The 23,095-nt window shown below is 49.6% G+C and overlaps 6 protein-coding genes across 6 annotated transcripts; 2 read left to right on the forward strand and 4 right to left on the reverse strand.

Annotated features, from left to right (window-relative positions):
• Nucleotides 1–831: 831 nt before the first annotated feature.
• DSM5745_02843 (putative C6 transcription factor (Gal4)) lies at nt 832–3,160 on the reverse strand (the record flags this gene model as incomplete). The annotated part of the gene is made up of 6 exons (XM_026744859.1): nt 832–1,219; nt 1,271–2,441; nt 2,496–2,815; nt 2,890–2,984; nt 3,040–3,069; nt 3,128–3,160. 6 exons carry the CDS (start codon nt 3,158–3,160, stop codon nt 832–834), a joined length of 2,037 nt encoding a protein of 678 aa, XP_026605725.1.
• Nucleotides 3,161–4,254: 1,094 nt separating this feature from the next.
• DSM5745_02844 (uncharacterized protein) lies at nt 4,255–5,424 on the forward strand (the record flags this gene model as incomplete). The annotated part of the gene is made up of 3 exons (XM_026744860.1): nt 4,255–4,446; nt 4,553–5,023; nt 5,101–5,424. 3 exons carry the CDS (start codon nt 4,255–4,257, stop codon nt 5,422–5,424), a joined length of 987 nt encoding a protein of 328 aa, XP_026605726.1.
• Nucleotides 5,425–6,923: 1,499 nt separating this feature from the next.
• On the reverse strand, nt 6,924–8,324 carry slu7 (mRNA splicing protein SLU7; the record flags this gene model as incomplete). Its single annotated transcript, XM_026744861.1, has 1 exon — nt 6,924–8,324. The coding sequence occupies one exon, from the start codon at nt 8,322–8,324 to the stop codon at nt 6,924–6,926; it is 1,401 nt and encodes a 466-aa protein (XP_026605727.1).
• Nucleotides 8,325–8,685: 361 nt separating this feature from the next.
• Nucleotides 8,686–13,747, forward strand: DSM5745_02846 (DNA-directed DNA polymerase zeta catalytic subunit REV3; the record flags this gene model as incomplete). The annotated part of the gene is made up of 2 exons (XM_026744862.1): nt 8,686–8,920; nt 8,973–13,747. 2 exons carry the CDS (start codon nt 8,686–8,688, stop codon nt 13,745–13,747), a joined length of 5,010 nt encoding a protein of 1,669 aa, XP_026605728.1.
• A 306-nt stretch (nt 13,748–14,053) lies between these two features.
• On the reverse strand, nt 14,054–18,552 carry DSM5745_02847 (uncharacterized protein; the record flags this gene model as incomplete). Its single annotated transcript, XM_026744863.1, has 4 exons — nt 14,054–17,550; nt 17,603–18,044; nt 18,112–18,268; nt 18,320–18,552. The coding sequence occupies 4 exons, from the start codon at nt 18,550–18,552 to the stop codon at nt 14,054–14,056; spliced, it is 4,329 nt and encodes a 1,442-aa protein (XP_026605729.1).
• A 723-nt stretch (nt 18,553–19,275) lies between these two features.
• DSM5745_02848 (uncharacterized protein) lies at nt 19,276–22,883 on the reverse strand (the record flags this gene model as incomplete). Its single annotated transcript, XM_026744864.1, has 9 exons — nt 19,276–19,893; nt 19,942–20,058; nt 20,112–20,240; nt 20,292–21,488; nt 21,538–21,690; nt 21,749–22,363; nt 22,445–22,539; nt 22,600–22,747; nt 22,809–22,883. The coding sequence occupies 9 exons, from the start codon at nt 22,881–22,883 to the stop codon at nt 19,276–19,278; spliced, it is 3,147 nt and encodes a 1,048-aa protein (XP_026605730.1).
• Between the last annotated feature and the right edge of the window lie 212 nt (nt 22,884–23,095).

Genomic DNA, 23,095 nt, shown 5'->3' on the forward strand with positions numbered 1-23,095 from the left:
TTGAAATGGTATTATCCTCACAGAAACATTCTGTCCTGTCTATCCAATTTCAATTCAACGCGCTCTTTCGCGGGGCCGCTTGTCTGTTTTTCTTGCCTCATTCTTTGCTTCCCCATTATATTCATCTATTAGCATGTGCCATGTATGCATTGGTGTGAGCGAGATTCAATCTTTGCCTGCGTCTCTTAAAAGGCTCACTAACTTGAGAGTGAGAAGGCTCCATGATTTCTGCAAAATGACAACCTTCAACAGTCAGTCTGGAGCTGCTTGTTGCTAGTAGATATTACTATCAGTCATCTGATCAACGTCCTAATATTCACAATTCAACTCTCATATATTTAGGCGTACACCTTCGCATTACTTGTAACTTCTTCCTGATTAGTGGTGTCATTAGTCATCCACTTCCTAGTTTGTAGATAGAATATATATACTAGGTAAAGAGAATAGATCGAGGCAAGGTCGCTGAAGCAGAGAAGTTGAGATGGATAAAGGTTAGGGTATCTGAGGTTTGCTTAGAGAGGGATTTTTGATGCTTCATAGGATCTCAGGGGTATATGCCGGGTTTATACTCGAGTGGATAGGGTGAGCTGAGTTCACCCTTGAGCCCCCCACGCCATCGAAGCAGGACGCGGGTATGATCCCAAGTGGTGTGCCGATGGCATGACGACCTCCGGCGTAACACCCGCGGCCAGCCCTGCTAATGACATGATAATACTGGGCTCGATTAATGCGTACTTATTGCCCAATTGTACCCCTGCCAAGCAGCATCTTCTTTGAAGCCTCCCTGCGGATTGCAAGATGAGTGCGCGGTGCATCGCCGTGTTCTGTGCGTCAGGTGAAGTCCGTATGCGGCGTTGGGGCAAAGTTCACCCATTCGGAGAAGTCCATTCCCGCACTGACGTTCAGGTCCTGGTTGACGTCAGGAAACAAGTTGCCGAAGGTGGGATCGTTGTAGAGTTGGTCGGCGAAGGGCATGTAGATCGGCTGGGGCTGCTGGGCCGGCGCACCGGCACTGGCGGTGGTCGAAGGGTAAACCGGGGCGCAGAGTCGATGGATCACGTCGAGACAGCGGCCGGCAAGGTTGTTATTGCTCAGGGAGGGGTACATGAGAAGTGCTTTGGTTGCTTCAATCTCCTGAATCCAGCTTGGCGCTTCTGTGCTGGTCGGATCTGTCATCAAGAGGATGATTGGGATCAGACCTGCCTGGAAGAGGAAATATCTGTCGCCGAGTGTCAGTAAAGCTTTTTTGGTATGTGGTTTGAGAACGTACAGCATATACCAAGCGCCAACTCTGGTGCAGGGGTAGTTGTTCACAAAATCAGTGATTGATGAGATAGTTAGCTTTGCATTTCGGAAGCAAAGCGTTCTACACTCTGCTTCGTAAGGGTCTTCTGGTTCAGTGGGCGTGTTTGGCGTCCATCGTCTGGAAGCCCACCTTAACAGGATGGGACGGTAGATGAGAATCCTTAAATTCCAATCTCGCCACAATAGTCGACTGCGAACCAGGGCAAAATTGTCTGACATTGAACCGGGAGCGGGATGCTTTATATAGTCCGGCAGACTATTATACCATTCCTCCATTGGCTTTTGAAGAGCCAGGGTCTCTTCTGGGGTTGGATTGGGACCGGAAATAAGACGTTGGTAGACGCTATTTGTCAATATGTGGAATTTGGCCTGAGCGATCATTCCCGTGTACAGTGTCGGTTCGTTGACTTCGGGAGGCACCGAAGTGGTTGTCGTTGTGAGAGCCTCGTCATGGATGTTGAGGACATGTTTCACGTCCATAACGCTGTCCTCCGGTAAAAGGATAGGACGACCAAAGGTCTTCGCCGCACCGCTGTCGAATATGTATACTCCCCACCATAATCTCCGGCGAACCTCACGTTGCAACAGGCTGATTTTCCATCCGTGAAACTCTTTGTGTAGGCCGAGACTCATTGACATCCTAACGGCCAAACCCAAGAAGTTCCAGCCTGTATTTGGCTTGTTCCGTTTCTGTGCGTAGTTGCTCAAGAATAGCAAAGCCTGAACCAAGGTGAGATTGCCGGCCTCAAAAACAGACATTTGTTGTAATCTGCTTCTGGCTTCTTGGTAAAAGGTAATATCCAGGTCGGAATTGTCATCGCCAATACACCAAGCTCCTAAAGCGAGGATTGTGTTTAGCAGAATTTGCCATGCCGGTCCGTGAGGTCGGGGAAGCTGTTCGTAGAACTGCGCTCGGAATGTGGCCTCATGTACGAAAGGATAGCTCATATGATAATTGAGAAAGAATGCATCCATGAACGCTTGTTCAACCACACCAGAGGGCGCTATATTGAGAAGTTGTGACTTCAACGGAATTCTATCCGAGTTATCGGCCTGTTTTGACGAGCCGGGTGGGATATTTAAATCGAAGCCATGCTTCAGCAAAGCCCGTAGCGGCACAACGCTTGAAGACGCCCCTGCGACGAACTGTTAGTATTAAGCGAGAAGTAAAAAGGAAATACCGCATGTACCAAAGTAACCGGCGCCCTCTGGCTTGATTGACAAAGCTGCCATCCCGTCTGTCAGATCTCCAAGAGTGATTCTATTCTCCGCCCAGTCAAACCCGTCGGCTTGCTGGGGTAAGGCTTCTGGCGCTGGCTCATGCCGGTCTGCTTCAGTCTTGGCGGGAGTTGAGTGTCTGGAAGAAGACTTTGAGGAAGATCGCTCCTTCGAAAGGGGATCTTGATCATGTAATAAAGAGCGGACAGTGGCATCTAAATCACCTCCAGGGAAGAGCCGCCCTAAGGCTGACTCGAATGCCTGCAAGCGGTCTTCCACATAGGTCAAGTGTCTATGGCAAAAGTCAATACTGGCATAAGAGAAGTCGAAAAGGAAAAGAGGTACGAATGAACGTATTAAACATACTGCCGCGTCAGAGGGCTTCTGGATATCTTTGGGCTATATTTGCATTCTTTGTCCAGCTGCTTGCACTGAGCGCAAGTAGGTTTCTCTTTAGAGCACTAGTGCTGGGTCAGATTCAACTCAAAGCAAAATGACTCTACAGGAAAAATGTACCCTGGATTTCCGTAGACGACATTCATCACACTGTAACCCCTTGTCAGAACTATCTTGAGTAAGACTCTTGGGGGGAAGGGGGACTGACTGCATAAGAATGGGAATCGCGAGTGCTAGCCATGGTGATCTTGTTTTTCGACATCATGTATCTGGCGCTCGTTGACAATCATCATAGAAAACTGCGGTCATCTGGAGGTTTGGCTGTCAGCAGAGGGGCTACTGGTGCGGCATTCCATGTTACAGAAGAATTACTAAATCCCCAAATGATTGTATGCCTCATAGTTTGTCCATCCAAAAAATGGAAGAAAAAGAAGCGGTGGTCATGTCCATAGAGAATGCCGCGGACATACTAGACTTGGCCTCGAGGGGAGCAGTGGGGTATCGCGAAAAGCAGAGCAGTCGAGGTGATAGGTATGGGGCGCACTCACGATCGGCGGAAACAGATCTCGATGCACGCTCCAGGGACTAAACTGGCAAGACGCATCAAGCAGAGATGCTTATCATTGGTCCCATGAGAGGCGTTTTAAAGAGAATGAATGGATTGATTGCGGATCGAGGATTGAGGGAAAGAAGATGGCACTTTTGTCGAGTGGGGGACCTGCGCTGAAGGTCATGTGACTCTGGAAATTTTTACGACTTGCGACAATTTACCCTGCCAGTTCCTCCATAAGAGAAGTCATACTTTGACTGTCATGCTCTATGCCCTTCAGAAGAGCGATTGTACCACTCCACCGTCGCCTAAACGGCTCGCTACGTTCGCTACGTAGTCTGTGCTATAGACGCATACTCGAGCAGCGGCGAATAGCAGGAGAGACACAAGAACACGACATTACCTTTTTCGCTCTTCGAGGTTATCCTATTACATATTCACTGGTCCAGAACTGTAGTGATTTATCAAGCAAATCATGGTATTGAAAACTAGATATTATTGAAATAAAGATAACTCCAAGGTCGGTGCCTTAGACGTGGGGCACCTAGTGGACCTCCGCTCAGGTACTGGCACTGGCCAATGGAATGCATGGAATCGCTCCAATTTTCACGACGTCACTAAAATATTCAAGATGTCGCCGAAATTTATCTAATCGCATGTCTACCGGTACACAGCACGCGAAAACCAATTGCGGAGGGACTACCAACATTTAGTGACGCAGCGCCATACGGTATCATACTTTCAAACTTATGAGGACGTTGGAACCCTAACTGTGCTCACCAGCCATGCCCAGCCAACCGCCCCTCCCCCACCTCCTCACGCCCTATATATCGACCCCGCCACGAGAGTCCCTCACAGCCGTGTCCTCAGTTGTAGGCGCCACTGGGAACTGGCTTATATTGCGATTCTTATATGCGGCCTTGACAGATGCTGGGCTTCGGGGCGTTGAGGGCGAGAGGAAGAGAAAAGTCGTGCTCGTGAGTTTTCTGCGGGGTTGGGAATTTTGGAGGTCTGAAGCAAAAAGGCTGGTAAGCAGTGGTGCTCTTGAATGCAGTCTTAACGCCACTCTGACGACAAGTTCAGGGTCTGGATTTAGCACGTCTGACTGAGAGACGAGAATTTGCCTTCGTCGACGGACTCTCCGAGCTCTTCTGCGGCCCGACTGCGTCCGCACCGTCGCGTGCACCATCCCAACACCTCGCGTCCGGCCCAACGCCTCGAACAACCCTTCCTACCAGACCGCATCCTGGAATCACATCACTGCGCCAACCACCTCCCCCGTCCGCTGGCTCCGATGGCCCGCCACAAATAACAAAAGATGCCGGCCAGGTGAAGCGACTACGCCTCTCAGGAAATGGGGCCGCAGCGTTGGACGCTCTGGAAAGGGACATTACGGCGGTGATAAAACAGCTCAAGGCGTCAGGCCTGGGAGAAGATGAAGAATCTGAAGTTTCTCTGATTGTCGACCAACCGGACCTTCTACTCGCCGCTACGGGGCCGAGTAAGGGCATTGGTGCTACGGAAATGGCGGAGTGGATAATAGGGCTACAGCAGGTATGAAGCCATTGAGCGTTGGACTACAACCTCCGATGAGAGGAAGTCTCTAACCGTTGCCGATTGTGAACATCTAGGCTGCCACTGCAACAGTCGCGACAATATCCGCGGACTCGCCGCTGATACACAATGCATCTGCATCCGCTCACCACATCGCGACTCCGCTAGAGACGGAACATGCCGCATTTGCTATTGGATTGGCCCACCGGGCAGAGATGGTCATGCAGCTTAGAAACTTGGAGACGGGCGCCGCAAGGGATGTCAGTGGCGTACTCAGGGTCAGTAAAGGAGGCGCTTGGGGACAGAGGGACAGCGCCGGCCAAGAAACCTGGGAAGAGAAGGAGGTGCTGTACTTTGTCCAGAGAGATGGAAGCGTTAGTGTTTTCGGGCGCGGGGAGTAGTTCATCAATGCTGGTCGTTGACATGCGGAAAGTCAAATAATAGACGTCGGCTGTACACTGTCAGGCTCGATAGACACCTAGTATTCAGGCAAAAAAATAGATTCAGAGACAGATCACATTGAATGGATATCTCAAGATCGACTCTGCCACAAGATGGGATATTCGCCAGCCATAAACATAGAAAGGAAATTCATTCATGTTTGTCCCTTTTTTGAACTTGATCCATTTCAAGGCCCACGCGATTGTAGATTTTCTGTCTTCCAAATACCGTCAATTATTTGCCCTTTCTCTTCTAATTTAAAAAGTGCTCTGACGGCATAAGTGAAGACCTGTCCCAACTTCAACTCCGCGGGAGCACTCCTGCATATGAGAAACCGAACTTCAGATGCGAGGCTCCTTCGCCATACCAGCCCTCTCCAGCCCCGGTGAACGAAAACGCGACATCGGAATCGATCTAGTTGTGGTTCTCAGGGCCACGGGCTCCCTTGGGGGTGCCGACCTGGAAGCCGTTCTTGAAGCGGCGGTGGACGTCCCGGAGGTGGGAGGTACGGCCGGAACCGGTGGTCTTGCGTCGCTTGGCCTTCTCGCTCCAGTTGACTGTTACCAGCGCATCATCGTAAGCCAGTGTTCCTCGTCATGAAACCATTTCCCGCATATTCCTCCGCCAAAGGTAAAGATAAGGATGCAGGGATATTCGTACACTTGCGAGTCTTAGCAGCGGGGTAACCGCAGTTGGCGCAGGTCGACTTCTGGATGTGGTAGGACCGGCGGCCTGTATCGAGGAAACCATCAAATGTTAGCCCTTCCTTGCTGTCGTGCATTCCGACCGATCCTGGCTTATTCCCAAATAGAAAACCATGCCCGTATATCGTTGGAAAAAGATTCGAGAGGGATGCAGTACTGACCACAACGCCGGCACAGGGTGTGAGTCTTGTTGTGGCGCTTTCCGAAGCTGGAGGTACCCTTCGCTATAATTGTCGTCAGTCTGTCAAGTTCTGTTGGAGCATTCGAGGATTCGACGGGATATCGGATTTGGACGTACTCATCTTGAATTAGGAACTGAACGAGCGAAAAAAAATTGTCAGTTACAAAATTCGACCGGCAGAACAATTCGGAGGATCAAACGGGCGCAACTCACCTGGCGATTCCGTTGAAGGGCTGGTTGTCGTTGTCGTCGTCGCTACACTAGGGCGGATCGAAAGTTGCGCTGGGTCCGGTTGTCTCTAAGCGAGTGTGCCATGACAGGGCACAAGCCCTGGCCCGCCGCCCAGATTGGCAATCGTCACATGACACGTACCCTTATCGCTTATCGCCTTCTAGATCTCCGGCGCTCCGCTTCTCCAGACTTCATTCAGCCTTGCGGGTGTGCTTCAAGAGTAGTATTAGAGGATTGATCTTCTTTAGGAATTATCATTGCCTTGAATCGCATTTTGCGGTTTATACTCATAAGCTATATACAATATGTACATTAAAAGTAAGTTTGGTTGGATACCACACATCTAATGCGCATCGTCCTTTCCAATGAACGCAGCCATAGGATCATCAGCTGCTAGTCGACTGCGCTTATACGTCTCAAACTCGTCCTCCGTTATCCCTGACTGCACCTCTAGAAGCGTCCGTTTCTTTGAATCTCGCTGCTGCTTGCTTTCTGTGCTCTGAGAATCATGGGCAGTAGCAGTCTCGTCGGCTTCTGGCAACGGCTGCTCGGGCTCGTCTTCAGGCAGTAGCAACATGTTTCCTGTCTCTTCAAATGCTCGCTTTCCTCCCTCACCCGTACAGTAACTGTTCTTAACGGTCGAGAAGCAGCAAGCATAGCCCCATTGGAAATTGTGCCACCAACTACCCCATACAGATTTGTGGTTGTTCGTGAGGATATCTTCAGGGTATTTGGACTTGGTTGCTTTCTTAGGAGCGCCTTTGATCGCCCCTGTCTCGTCATACTCGACGAACCGTTCATTCTCGATCACCATTGTCTCACGAAGGGGAGTTTGTTGCAAATGCTGTTCGCCGCCATACTTCTCGAGAAGTGCCTTCCGTTGCGCGTCTCGCTTAGCCTCTGTTTCGGCTAGCTCCTTCTTTCGCATGATTTCACCGGAAGTTGGATTCGCCTGTAGATGGATCTTCTGCGTACCACGCTCTTGCGCCTCCCAGGCATACCGCTGAGCTCTTTCAAACTCCGCTGCATCTCCAGACGAGCGAACAAAGTTCTCTTCAGCAACAAGAGCTGCAGCCTGATCTTCTGCAGCACCTGCGTCCACCATGCGTCGCGTTTTCGGATCGTACTTGGCTGAGTCCAAATCAAGGTTCAGTAGGTATTTCGCAGTGTCTTCTCGGATTCGTAGATTGCGAGTGGCTGTACTCTGCTGTCTTCCCATATCGGATTCCTCTGCATACCGAGCTTCCTGCTCTGTAGCCTCCTCCTCGTTGGCATTGTCTGTTTCCCCATTGGTAATTTTTGTTTGTCGCTTCAGCTTCTCCAGCTCCTCATATTCCTCAACAACCTGTCGGTACTCTCCAGCGTCGTAACCGTTCCATCGGTCTCTTTTGGCATCCCATCCTAAATCGACATTTTGAATGACCTCATCCGCCTGAATATCCTTGCCCGTCCATTTCGCGCCGTGCTTTCTCGGCCGATTTAGGCACTCTTTTGTTTTGTGGGTCATCGCGCCGCAATTCTCGCAAGCGCCTTTGCGATACTTCGTGGCCGCTGGACCGGCGCGTTTCCCTCGTTCGTACCATTTTGACTGGTCTGTTGTTGTTGATTTTTGTAGACGCTGGTGCTCTAGATAATCGTTTGCGGTGTCCTCGTCGTCGATATAGAAAGGTTTCTTTGAAATGAAAGCCGGAATGTATTCGTTGCGCTCTTTCGATGCAACGTCGGCGGGCTTCCGCGACGACATGGTGACGGTAGATCGGGATAACAGCAGGGAATTAGTGATAAGTAGTGCGTGAGATAAGTGAGATCAAAGCTCCAACAATTCCCAGCACTGTTGTGAGTAATGTTTGCAAATGCTAGTTTGCAAATGCTGATTCTGGCCGCGGTTGAAGGCCCAGATCCCGGCTTCATGCCGTATCACGTGACCAGGCGTTCCTCCCGCGCCACCCGACGCGTCTATCAACCATGCATCAGGAATCTTCTCTAATCGGTGGCTGAAAACGTGATTTTTTGTTTTAGAAAGCTGGTGATGATATGCTTATGTCGTATGAAACTTTCCGCTTTTTGATGTGACAGCTCATGCTGTCACGAAATCATCATAACTCATGGAGCCCTTCCAAGTGCGCCTAAACTGTGTGGACCATTATCAAGCAAACCCATCAGAATTCGATCCTCCTTTGCCGTACCGAGATGGCAATAGTGAAAAGAACTATAGGCCTAAGGTTCCTGTCATCAGGATATTCGGTACTACAGAAACAGGTCAAAAAATATGCGTCCATGTTCACGGGGCCTTTCCTTACCTCTACGTCCAGTATGACGGGGATCTGAGCCCCGATGCAGGTTCACCACTACCGGTTCTATCTTGCTTTCCCTCAGCTAACAGTATGCTTAGTGCGTTCTGCCGCAAGAAGTCTACACCTGTCCATAGACCATGCATTAGCTGTCAGCTATCGCCGCAATGCATACGACAAAAAGACGGCGTTCGTTGGGCATATTACCTTGGTAAAGGGCGTCCCGTTTTACGGCTATCATGTGGGATATCGATTCTTTTTCAAGATTTATCTATTGAACCCCATCTACATCACAAGGCTAGCGGATCTGCTGCTCCAAGGAGCCGTGATGAAACGCCCAATTCAACCATACGAAAGTCATCTGCAATATGTCCCGCAATGGATGTGTGACTATAACTTATTTGGCTGCGCCTTCATGAAATGTAGCAAGGCCAAATTCCGCTCTCCTATACCGGAATATCTGGATCTTCCTGATTTGTCCCATCGGTGGCATGACCGATCAATACCACCAGACTGGATCTCAGATGAAGGGGAATTGGGCAAGCAGAGCCACTGTCCTTTGGAAGCCGACGTCTGCGTTCAAGACATTTTGAACAGGCTTGAAATCAACGAACGCTCTATTCACCATGACTTCGGGGAGTTTCTGAAACCCGTGGCATCGAACGAAAAGCTTGTCCCAAGTATGGCGGGGTTATGGCAGGATGAAAAGCGTCGGCGAAAGAGGAAAATTGGGCTTGAAGATCCGGAAAGCAGCCCGTTCAGCACCGAAGACCTGGTTTCATTCTCATCTGATCCGAGGAAGAACTCGCAGGGAGACTGGATCCACAAAGATGAGTTTCAAGAATTAATTACGCAAATTGCTGCCGAGGAGAGAGGTCGAGATAGTGACAAGGATGCGACGCTAGATGGGCTTTTGCGGGATAATCCCTATACCAGGGATATCAAGACCGCTTTAGAGAGCATCGAAGATTTCTTCCCTGGCCCTGACGGTTTTGCTAACCTGCAACTTCCTTATAGCTCTGAAAATGAATATATAGAAGGACAAGCCCAGGATTATGTTGATGAAGATGCTGCTCGAACCGCTGAATTGGATGCGGGGCACTACTCCTCTGATGAGAATGGCATGGTCGATATATTCTCCGATGATGATTACGAGGAAACTGAAAATGAGATGGAGCAGGCGGACCTGGAGAATGATATGCAGCAGGAAGAAAATTCCGATGCTAGTTCCCACGCTCATGGGTCTCAGGTTCCTGTCCCATCGGTTACTGGACTTAGAGACAGTACTGGACTAGAGGTACCGCCGAGTGATGTACCCAGTACATGGGGCACAGGGAATTTCAAGACTCCTACTCGACCGAACTTGGAAAGCGATCATCCGAGACAGAAATATTTTGAGACGTTGAGTAGCTCTTTCCAGGCTCTGGAGCGACCTGGCCTTGTTCAAACTTGGAAAGCGAACCCAGAGAGCGGCATCAACGAACTCAGCACTCCAATTCGTACTACGGAGCCATCCTCCTCACTCAGACAAAGCTCATCCCAACAAACAATTCGTCCCAAAGGCAACAGTCAACATGGCACCTTGAACTTTCCTGTTGTCAAGGATCCTAATGACCCCATGACAGTCTTGCGTTTCAGCCAAGAAGCATCGAGTTCGAAGGTCTTATTAGCAATGGTAGCAAAGGGGCCTAGCAATTCTGGGGATAGCGAGAGCACGCTACAGTTGCCTTCGTCACCTGTGGCAGGGCTTAGTAGTTCATTGGATATAGTCGCATCCGACTTCGCAGCACCCATGTTTGAGGCTTTTAACATCCCACCAGGGACTCGCTTGGGATGCTTGCGGCGAGCCTGCCCGGAACCTGCAGAAGTCTCCTCAACATTGAACTCATACGGCCTCTCAAATATCATCTATTCAAAGGCGCACTATAGCACGGATAGTGATGTTCCTGATCGCCCTCGTGATTACGCAGGAAGAGAGTTTCACATCGAAGGTGTCAGTATTCGCTACCTTCCCAACTTCGATCCTTCTGGTCGTTTACCTGCAATACTAGCGGAGGAGAGCATAACTTCGAAAGCCAGATGTGACTGGGAAGAAGTGGACAACGAGCTGCGGGTGGCGTGTACGGCCAGATTCTGGGAATTTGCTCCTGTGCCTCCGAGCCGCTCAGAGGTTATCACTTGGTTTGAGGACGAACAGCGGAAAGCTGTAACAGCAACCACGAAAACGAAAGAAAAGCGCGACGAGAAAGAGTCTCGCGTCAAGGCACTTTCACAGATTGAGGGCCCAACACAAAAGAACGACCACGGATTCAAGTACTCGCAGAATGAAAAGTCGACCAGCGTCGAGCACCAGGCTCAATATATGAGCACCATGAGTCTGGAAGTCCATGTAAATACCCGTGGCGTGCTCTCACCGAACCCCGAGGATGACGAAATAGCCTCCTTCTTTTGGTGTATCAACTCGGAAGAGGACCCCGATGAAATCCCCTCAGGTGTCGTCTTTCAAGGGGAAGGAAAGCCTCCTGAACTCAAGATCTCCAAGGCCTTGAGGTTTGAATGGGAGCATGAACCGACGGAACTGGACCTAATCAACCGTTTAGTTGATATCGTTCGATTATATGATCCTGATATTATTACTGGATACGAAGTGCATAATGGATCATGGGGATACGTTATTGAGAGGGCCAGGAAAAAGTACGACTTTGACCTTTGTGATGAACTGTCACGAGTCAAATCGCAAGCTCATGGACGGTTTGGCAAGGAAGCTGATAAATGGGGATTCAACCACGCATCATCCATTCGAGTTACTGGGCGACATATAATCAACATATGGCGCGCCATGAGGAGTGAGATGACTCTGCTTCAGTACACCATGGAGAACGTCGTTTTCCATCTCCTGCACCGGCGAATTCCGCATTACTCGTTCCAGGACCTCACTTCATGGTATCAGAGTGATAAGCCACGGGACTTCATGAAAGTTATCAATTACTTCTCTTCACGCGTTAAAATGAACATTGAAATCATAAACGCTAATGAATTGATACCAAGAACCAGCGAACAAGCCAGACTGCTTGGTATCGACTTTTACTCAGTGTTCTCTCGAGGCTCCCAGTTCAAGGTTGAGTCTCTGATGTTTCGAATTGCGAAGCCGGAGAACTTTATGCTTGTTTCACCGAGCAGGAAGCAAGTTGGCCAACAGAATGCACTTGAGTGCCTTCCATTGGTTATGGAACCCCAAAGCGACTTCTATACTAGCCCTCTTATTGTTTTGGACTTCCAATCATTATACCCCAGCATCATGATCGCTTACAACTATTGTTACTCTACCTTTCTTGGCAGGGTCCAGTCATGGAGGGGGCGGAATAAGATGGGCTTCATGGACTACAATCGGCAGCCCAGGCTGCTGGAACTGCTCAGAGACCACATCAATATCGCGCCGAATGGCATGATCTATGCGAAATCTGAAGTGCGGAAGTCGCTCCTTGCCAAAATGCTTGCGGAGATATTGGAGACCCGCGTAATGGTCAAGACCGGAATGAAGACAGACAAAGATGACCGAGCACTGCAGCGCCTCCTCAACAACCGACAGCTTGCGCTAAAGCTAATAGCTAATGTCACTTACGGATACACATCGGCTTCCTTTTCGGGGAGAATGCCCTGCGCTGAAATAGCCGATAGCATTGTCCAATCGGGACGGGAGACACTCGAAAAAGCAATCGCGTACATCCATTCAGTCGAGCGATGGGGTGCTGAAGTGGTCTACGGAGATACAGACAGTCTTTTTGTCTACCTCAAGGGACGTACTCGAGATCAGGCCTTTGATATTGGCGAAGAAATCGCTCAAGCTGTTACCGAGATGAACCCGCAGCCTATAAAACTCAAATTCGAAAAAGTGTATCATCCATGTGTGCTACTCGCTAAAAAACGTTACGTTGGCTTCAAGTATGAACAGAGGGACCAGAAGCAGCCCGAATTCGACGCCAAGGGCATCGAAACTGTGCGTCGCGATGGCACCCCTGCAGAGCAGAAGATCGAAGAGAAGGCACTCAAGCTGCTCTTCAGAACCTCAGATCTAAGCCAGGTGAAGAGCTACTTTCAGAGCCAATGCACGAAAATCATGGAAGGACGGGTATCAGTCCAGGACTTTTGTTTTGCCCGAGCAGTAAAACTCGGAACCTACAGCGAGAACGGGACACTCCCCGCCGGAGCTCTCATCAGCACAAAGAAGATGCTCGAGGACCCCCGTGCGGAACCCCAATACGGGGAACGCATTCCTTACGTCGTCGTCACAGGAGCTCCAGGGTCAAGACTTATTGACCGCTGCGTACCTCCAGAGACGCTCCTTCAAGATGCACAGCTCGACCTGGACGCAGAATACTACATCACGAAGAATCTCATCCCTCCTTTAGAACGCATCTTCAACCTTGTCGGAGCTAATGTCCGCCAGTGGTACGATGAAATGCCGAAAGTCCATCGTATCCGCCGCGTAGAGGGCACATCCTCCGTCGTCGGCGGGAAGAGCAGCATCCGAACTCTTGAATCCTATATGAAAGCGTCGACTTGCATCGTCTGCAAGACTAAACTCTACGATGCCGAAGTCCCCCTCTGCTCGGATTGCGTGCGGCAGTCTCCCATCTCTCTACTCGAGCTTGTCTCTCGGCAGCGCCAGGCTGAGCAGAGGGTTGCTAATCTCGAGCGTGTCTGTCGGTCTTGCATGGATGTTCCGTTTGGTGATGAAGTCAAATGCGATAGCCTGGACTGCCCTGTTTTTTACGCGAGAACGAGGAGTTTGGCCCATTGGAGACATACTAATGCTGTACTTGATCCTGTTATCAAGCTTTTAGAAGACAATTGTGGCGATGAGCTGGAGTGGTAGTTTAAGATCGGGAAGGTCCGCCTTGGGTACGGACGTGTTCTTTGGAACTAACGACATCACCTGAGTTAATCCTAGCTCGCTTTGGCTACTGTTTATGTCTTTCTAGCTGGTTGGACTATTTATTGTCAGAGGTCGGCTTGAATATTTTGGATACCCTCATATCATGACTGAATTAATAGACATTCGCGAATTCCATGCTAGGCCTATATTTCTGCTAGAACATTAGAGAACTATGAGTATTTAGGCGCGAAAAAGGAACATGATTGCCGCCAAATGCGGAACAATTAGTAATTTGGGGAAAAGATCCTAGAGACCGGCCAGCTCGTTCAGCTTATCAAGACCAAGGGGATCTTCGCCTCCATCAGACTCCTCCTCCACCATCTCAACCACCCGACTTTGGATGTCATTTGCTTTGCCCGTGGGCTGGTTTTCCTTCAAGCCGGCTGCAGTATTGACTGTCAGCGGGCTCAGAGAGAAGCCATCCCGCTTGTCGCTCGCTTGTTGCACTGGCTGCTTCGTCAAGCCTGGCGCAGCATCAAACGTTAACGGGCTCAGAGGGAAATCCTTTCCCTTGTCGCTCGCTTGCTCATTAAAGTCTGTCATAGCGTTGTCTAGCAACGGGCTCAAACGGAAGCCATTCTGCTCGCCACACCCTTGCTGCGCAGACTGGTTCTCCATTAGATCCGAAGTGGCTTCCTTAGGGTCAGCGTTCCATCCGCCTGCGGAAAAGTCGCGGTCGAAATCCAGTAGTGTGCCTTCCTTGACCGAAACAGAGGGAACTATCACCGATGAGGATGGCGTACTCGAGGCATTCAGGGGTCCGAAGCCGAGAAGTTGCTCTAGCGACTCAATGTTGCACTCACTGGAGGGCATATTGTTGCTGGCGACGGTTGTAGCGTCAGCGTTATCATGTAGGTCGAGACCAAAGGGATCATCGCCTTGCGGACTTCCGGGTGTATTGGGTGCTTGGTCGCTCTGCTTGGTCGTATCGTCTTCCTTCAAGAATGCATCGAGCTCTGCTTCGCCAATCTGGTGTCCCGTGGGTCGTTCGAGGAACGGCTTCGTTGAGAGAGCATTGGTAGAGTCTGAGTATTCGTAATGGCCCACGGCGATTTGGCCAAGGATTTTCGGGAATATCCATGGGAAGCTAATCAAAGGCAGCTGTTCTATCTTTGGAGCCGCTGGCTCTCCCTGGCTCTCCTCCCGATGCTTTGCCAGTGCTGCAGCCATCTCCTTGTGGGTGACGCGATACATAGCGACGACGATGGGAGCGAGAACTGCGAATGTCCGACCGCCAACTTTGTCAACTGCTCGCTTCTTGAAGCTTTCTTGCAGCGACAAAGACACGTCGCCGATAGTCTCGTGAAACTTGTAGTCCCTGTCTATCCTAGAGTGGCTGAGGACGAACGTGGACCACACCTCGAACTCCGTCTTGATCTCATGCTGTGCCATGATCCGACGAATAGCAATGTCGTATTCGTCCTTGAGGCTTCTGGCAAAGTCGTACATATCATCAGGCACTTCGATATTGCAGTCTAAAATTCGTTTATCGAAATCCATTTCAAGGTTTGGGACAAAGTCAACACGTTCTACGGCATCGTAGAGCTGGCCAAGGACTTTCCGCGAGCGGTACTTGGTGTGCTCAGGCTTGTGGATCTTCTCCATGAAATGAGGCCATTTACGGGGCCGTAAAGCCCGGGTCATCACAGCCGGATTGCCTGTCTTGTTGTAGTCAACCGCATTCGAGTGAAGTTGGGCAAGCTGTACGCATTTTGATTCGTTGACGCCACCGTCAAGGTAGTCTCCCCATGCGAGATGTGCATGGGCAATTGTGGGAAGACAGTCGTTTTTCATGTAAGTGACAAAAAACGATGTGACTTCGTTGACCGTAACATCATGGTCGAGCTCATGAGCTTTCTCGCTATCGTACTTCATGGGTTCGCGAAACCAATCGCCCGGCAGAAGATCCTCGTCCCAAATTACAAGGTAGTCGTCTCCATCAAGGTCACCACCGGAGCACATGCTTGCAACGTCGCGGTCGCCAGTCTGTGGCAAGACAACTACGTCCTTGAGATGGTGCAGGCTTGGAGCGTTGACAGCCCTAACCACACGAATGTCGCCAGGATGAAGAGAAGGGTTGCGAGCCAGGATACATAGTCCTTCAACTATCTTGTACTTGTCGTCAATGTATATCTGCACGAATATCTCTGGCAGGGCTGCAATCTTCTCCTCGAGGGAAGCATCTTTCTTGGGTATCCGATCGGTGAAGTACCCTTTAAGTGTTGCAGTCTCGTCCATACAACCCAAGAGACATGCACCTTCATCGATGGCTATCCTTGCCTTTTCTTTCAGATATTTTAGGTGCCATACCCTCCATAAAGTAAAAAGGGAAGTCACGAACGGCTCGTTTGACTTTCTAAAGCCGTCGAGAACCATTTGACTAACGGTCAGGGTGACTTGCCTAGGATCCACATATTTCCTGAGTAGATAGACTGCCTTTGGGTCACTTTCCATTGCTTCGTCCAGACTTCTCAGCATTGTTCTGAGCTTCCGATGGAACATGCTGTCAGTAACCCCGAGAGTGGAAAGTACAAGAATTAGCTGTCTATTGAGGGTTGCGATAGTAAACTGGGACCAGCGAATGATTTCCAACCCTTGAGACAGAGCCGGAAACTTGTATTGACTCTTCCGAATATGTACCTCCTGACGTTGAGCTTCCGGAGAGACAATGAGCATTCCTTTACAGCCTCCAAGGCGAAATTGATAGGCAGAGGGTGGTTCCTTGGTAGGCGTCTTGATTTTGAGCTCCGACGCCGCCATCTGGGCAAGAAACTTTGATATCTTACCGACGCCATCTGAGAAGGTATAACCATTCCGCTCAACATCGTTGATTTTCTTGACATGTGCGGTGCACCCGGAGAAGGCTCGGGTGGTAGAGAAGCACTGCCCTAGCCTAGCGGCATACTTAGCAATGTTTCTGATGTGACTGAATTGTCCCATCCAGGCGCGAATACTAGCGGCAGTTACACCGTCCTTTGGGGCAAAAAAGTACGCGCCATGCTCACGGAACTGGGAGTTTCCAAAGGCGAGAAACTCGTAACGTGTGCTTCCAATAGTGATACCGTTCGCCAACGCTCTTTTGACGCGGGTAAACACCTCGTCCATGGTATCATCAGCAGTAGCATTGATCCGACCCATGTGTTTTTCATCTGTGAATCTGACTCGAAGGAAGTTGTCAGCAAGGTGAACGTAATGTCTAATAACGCGATTCGAGATGTCGACAGAAGGCACATTGTAGTAAACCGTACTAGGGGTGATTCTTGCAGAACGCATGTGGCAGCAGTAGGATGGTATCTTTCCTACTGTCGCCCCTTTGACAAACTTGATATCAAAAATTTCCATCGGATTGTAGTATGTTTTCTTCTGGAGAGCGACATGTTCAAGAAGCTTTCTTGCCTGGACCTCCTCCAGTTCAGCCAACTTCAAAGCGAACTCACGTGGCATGGTGAACTCGGAGAGATAACCATTACTTGTGCATACTTCCAATAGGTAGCGTACTGCGAAAGGCAAATGAACATGGCTTGTGTCAAAGAGGTCGTGGAGAGAGCTGGACGACGTGCCAGAAGCCTTGGGGTCGAGGTCAATCCACTCCCAAATAGGTGCAAGGCGTTCTTCACGCAAGGTGAATCGATTTGTATCTTCGAAAATAATATTATAATCACCTAGGATGGCACACAAAGAGATGAATCTTGCTTCGGCGTCGCAGTTCTTGGGGTAATTTATCCGAAATGCGTTCCAACGACCTACAAAGTATTAGCTAACCATGCGAAGGACAGACCGATATTTATAACACACCAATGTCAATGATTGGGTTCAACTTCCGTAAGTTCACAGGAACAGTAGCCAGCTCTTGTGGGTTGTGGACGATATGAGCTTGCCTGAACCATGTATCTGTCTCTCGCCATGATGTCTCGTTTGTAAACGTGTTTTGCGTGTGCCTGATTTGACGGTGATATATAGGCGGAGAGCTGAGGAAAGTGAAGTGAGAAACACCCTCAGTTGTGAGATTTTCGGCCTGAAAGAACCTATCAAGCTGTGAGAAGCGAATCGTGAGGCGATATTTCAGTGGAACCGGCGAGCTTAAAGGATGAAGCTCGAAGTATACAACCAGATTTTTCTTTCTCAAGTCCAACACCAGGGAGGCATTCGGCGTCGTCAATGACCTCACAGTGCGCATTGGTACCATCGTAGTCTCATCAACTAGGACTCCGATGTCTACCGAGGAGACAGGTATTTTCTGGACAGTAAATGCTATGTGAGCACGCAGTAACCAGCCGGCAAAATGTTTTCTCGAAGTAACTCACAACTTCTGCTGGATAACTAATTCCCTTCTGGACCGGACTGGGAACTTTCCAGTCCGGAGGCCTGAGGTCAAGGCTCATATTGACGTTGACTACTCCCCCGCTCTGGAGTGTGATACGCCTGGTCCTGCTGTTCCAAAAATCGGTCTCCGGGGGAGGCCTTCTCCGAGTTAGAGTCTCGAAAGTTAGCGAGAAGAGATAGATAGTTTACCTGAACCGTATTTTTGCTTTTTGGTCTCTGGTTCCATTGAAGTCTTCGAATATGTCAATCGAAAGTATGTCGCCCTCATTCTTGAACGCTCTCCAAAGATCCTGGGTGCTCGCTTCTGCGGGGACATTGGTGAGGTTGACGGCCACTGACTCCCAGATTTTCCATGGTGCTAGTATCAGGTACTCGCGAGAGGGCTGGAATGCGGAATTTGGGCGGTTTCTGGGTGGATGCATGATTGACTTGTAGGGCTGCTGCGGGTTGTACGAGGATAAGTACGAGGAACTGCGAGGCTACATCGCCAATTAGCAAGGAACTTGATGAGTGACGAGTGACGAAATGGAAGCGCGAAAGTACAGGAAGAACTTGTGATCTTTATGAAATCTTATCACTTACTCTCGTCGTTGGGATGGGAATCGAATTAGTTGGAGGGAAAGAGGTCAAACAGATGACTGTCCGGTCGAAGATGAGCAAGCGGAATGACGCAAAGCTAGATTCTCAAGCTCTTAACATTCTGCATGACGCTATATCTCCTGATGCTTGTGTTATAATTTCAAGGATGAGGGAATGGTGAATGAGATGAAAGGAGAGGATGTGAAGTGGGTGAGAATGAATTGTCTCTCTTCAGGTCCAAGGAAGAGGTCTCAGATTTTGTGTTGGTTTGATGCCGAGAGTTCTGCAGGCACCCGTTGGACAAAAGCAATTTGATATTATGTTCCAGAAATTGGCAAAAGAGAGGACATATCTGCTTTAAACGGATGGATCTACCGCATTTACGCGGACCTCTGGCTACATGCCAGCAAGCCCGGCCCAATTAGTGGGGTTTCCTCCTTAGATCATTAACTCTACCAGGCTGTTATGTGTGTCAGATATCTTGTTAGTATATATACTGCTATTATGCTGTGCAAAGCTCTGAGTCAAGATAGAGAACACGTCTTCAGAAAATGGTTTCAGAGCCGTTATGTGCGCGCATGTCCGTTAAGTTCGGACATGGACGTGCTGGTAAAAACAAAGTCCTTCGAGAACTCTAGGTCCAGATCTAAGTCTATGTCGTCGAGATGATTTTGGTCCGGGCGATTGAGTTGGCTGTCCTGGAAACTCTCTCGTCGGCTACATGACAGTAGCTCAGTGCCCTGCGAATTTTGGCTGTTCTGGTCGGTCTCTCCAAGAGGCTTTCGTTCCTGAAGCCTCTTACGACTGCTTCGAAAGACTGACTCTCGAGGGTTCTTGATGCTCTCCTGGGACCGTGGAGGCGACGGCTGAGCGGAAGGGAAGGCGTTATTGCGAGGCCTTTTGGGGCTACGACCACCTGGTCGAGGCGTAGCAAATTCGATAGACGTAGCTAGGGGGTCCTCCTCGTGGCTTTCGAAGGTCATGGCCCCTGATTCCGTTTGTGTTTGTGTTGTGGCGGCCTGAGGTTGCTCAGACGAAGGCCGCGAACGCTGTTTGCTCGAGACTCGATGCTCTGTAGGCGCAGGAGGCTTGAAGCCCATAACACCCATTAGCCGGCTGATGTGCTGCTGCGCTTCCGAAAACTCGCGTGCTTTGGCGGCTCGCTCCTCTCGTAGATGTTGTACCTGTACGTGCATTAGATACAAGAAGACAGAATGCATTTCTTCGCTTACTTTTCTCTCCAGGTGCTGGATACGCTTCTCCTTTGTTTGTAGCTCTCTCATGGCATCAGACCTCGATTTATGTATTATGCTTTGCAGAGACTCAATCTCTGACCTTCGCTCCGCAGCCTGTCAATGTCAGTGCTACGATTCCTCAGGAAGGGCTATTCTCAAGAATCTACCTCTTCAGCCATCCTCGAAGCCTCAGCCTCGGATTGCCGTCGTAGCTCTTCCAAATCTAAATTAGACCTTTCAGTGATGTCACGGAGAGCAGCACCAAGTCTTTCGGCCTTGGAAGCTTCTTCAAGCAACTGTATATACGTTTAGTCTCTTAATTTCAAGACCAACGCCTGGCCACATACCTTATTCTGCAGATCTTTTGTCAGCTCGTCTGCGCTCTTTTGCTCAGTTTTCAACTGTTCGACTGTATCATCTTTTTGCGTGATAGATATCCTGTTCTCTTCTAGTTCCTTTAGTAAAGTTGATACCTCATTCTTCAACGCGGCGATTTCCTCGGTCAGAGCAACCTTGTCATGCGAAGCAGTTGCCAGCTTTTCCGTCAAATCGTCAGTTACTCCAGTTCGGCATTTGATCTCTTCCCGGAGTTCATCCAGACGCTCTTCTCTTTCCGTCAAGGACGCAATGATGTCAAGCTCCCTCGACCTGAACGATTCCCTCTCAGTCGATAGAATTTTCTGCGATGTATGCTGTAGCTCTTCAAGCTCATGTCGTGCTTGAGCTAAACTTGCAGCCAGCTCGTCGGCGCGGCCAGTGGCCGAATTAGCCTGCCCTGACAAACGAGATATCTCCTCTTGAAGCTCTGCAATTGTGCTCGTCGCTTGATGTAGCTGAGACTCAAGTCCGCAATTTTGCTCCTTCAATTGTTCCGCCTCCAGGTAGTACTTTGTGCGTTCTTCTTCGGCAACGCGAAGGGGAGCCTCAATGCTGCCACAGCGCTGCTCCATATCATAGCAAATATCCTCGACTTTTTGCATGATACTGTCACTTAACACTCGGGAGTTTGCAATCATGATCTCCCTCATTCCATTTCTCCAATCGTTTCTCGGAGGGTCAGTTGTTTGGTGCATTTTTAGATATGAAATTGCAGTCCGCGATTCTAGAGGTTTGTTCTTTGACGATATGCATTCGGGCTCCGACAACAACAGCTTGCTTCTGTTCAAGAAGCTGGTCAGCGGAGCAGTTGCAGATGAGCATTCCCACTCTCCCATGCTCCGTGGGAGAGCTGCTTCCGCCCAAAAGGCAAGTAAATCGGACAGCAGATCGTTCTCCAGCCTCATGGCTGAACGGTAACAGATAATAGCCCCACCACATTCTGAATCGGACGGCTGTCTTGGGAAGCTCTCCATCAGGTTGTTCACGGCGTTACAATACTGCTCAGACACTTTAACCGTAGATTGCAAGTTTGAAGTGCGCAGGCCCTGAAGCATTAATTTTGATATTCGTAGCTTGGCCAAGCTCAAAATATTGGTCGGACTCGTAGACACTGAAGATATGACAAATGGTAGCACCTTGTCTAATGCAGACTGTCCTAAGTGGGCCTACCAACAGTTAGTAGTTATCTTCATGGGCTGAGAATCAGAAACCCACAGCATGCGCCCCCACTAATAGAGGTATGACTTGAGCAGGAAGAATCTCTAGAACGGCCGAAGCATCCTCTGACACCATCCATTCCAATGAAAGTCTTGCCAGGTCAGGAGGTAGCGATGTAGCAGGAACGAGAGCGATAAGAAAGGATATCCCCTAATAAGATCAGCCATCGCTTCAATTGTCATCAATATTGATATATCTTGTGCCTTACCAGCACCCGTACACTGTGGTCGATACCATTGCGAGTAATCTTCTCCCTAAGCTTAGCGACTTTCACTGAGTTACCTTCGATCCAGCGCTCCCGCTGTTTCTTGTCAACACTTTCGCAGATGCTGATCGCCAGGCGTATACTCTCTGCTGACTCCTCAGTTGTGAGATTCCCGCAGCTAGAAGAGCATGCGAGGATAACCCGCAGGACAACAAGGTCTAGAGTTTTTAGGCCTCGCTTGGGGCCGAAAAAGTGTTTCATGCTCTGCAACCATGGCTGGTTGTTAACAGTACCTTCCGCTTGGCTGCAACCGCTTTGAGAAATTACGAGTCTGGCAAACGTTGCTAGGCATAGCAAGTTGCCCATGTGGTCCTCCACGTTCCGAAGCGTGTTAGTAAGCTCCGTCTGGAAACATGACATTACTTCATGCGGAAGTTCAGAGAATGTTCCGGCAGCTTGAAGACAGCTGGAGATAAGATATAGTGGCCGAATAGTCTCCACGCACGGTTTCACCCTCATCCTCTCAATGATTTGCATAACAAAGACCGCAAGATTGGCAGGCGTTATGGTGTCGTTGGGTAAAGGAGAGGAGAGGAGTGAAAGGCATACCGAAAGGCACTATGGACCTGGTTATCAGCCTTGGTCAGAGGTCAAGTCAAGTAAACCTGACTTAGCGGCAAATTCTTCCAAGTCACTTACATCCGCTTCATTACCTTCGACGGCCTGCCGGAGGAACTGGTCAAGAAGATATGGATATCGCTGGAGCAGGCTATCCCGAAACTCCTGCGCCTGGGCTATTTTATAGGCTGCGTTAATCCAGCCGCACTTGACCAGCTACCTTCATAAACACTTACCAAATACCGTAATCAGGGGCAAGGCTGAACGGGAGCGTGAAAGGCCATCAACAAGGACATCGACGAGAGGTCCGACCTGGCAAGGCTTTTGGAATACCCAAGAAATGACAGCGTTCGACGAAGCCTGCTGCGTCAAGCCATATAGATCCTAGACTCGTTTATTCCATCAGCTAATATGTTTAATTGACCCATTGGATAGTGGGGTTCACCTGGAGCGAAGGCGCATAAGGCGCGTTTACCAACCGTTCCACCTCACGGCTTAGGAGAAAGGATGTGTCGGACATGATGATCATACGTCGGCCCGAGTAGTTAGGCATATATTAGCCGTGGAGCCTGCCTTCAATATCACTGTCGTTGTCGCTGAGGCCTTGTCTGAAAAAAGAGGGGGTGATTGTTGATGAGAGCGAACTCTGCCACTGGTTGCCCCATCAACGGCTCGGGCCAGCGACTGGCTGATATCACTCTCACACTTCCCGATCGCATTTACAGAACAAAC

Source organism: Aspergillus mulundensis (genome assembly GCF_003369625.1).
Source record: "Aspergillus mulundensis strain DSM 5745 chromosome Unknown scaffold_2, whole genome shotgun sequence".
Taxonomy (NCBI): Eukaryota; Fungi; Ascomycota; class Eurotiomycetes; order Eurotiales; family Aspergillaceae; genus Aspergillus; species Aspergillus mulundensis.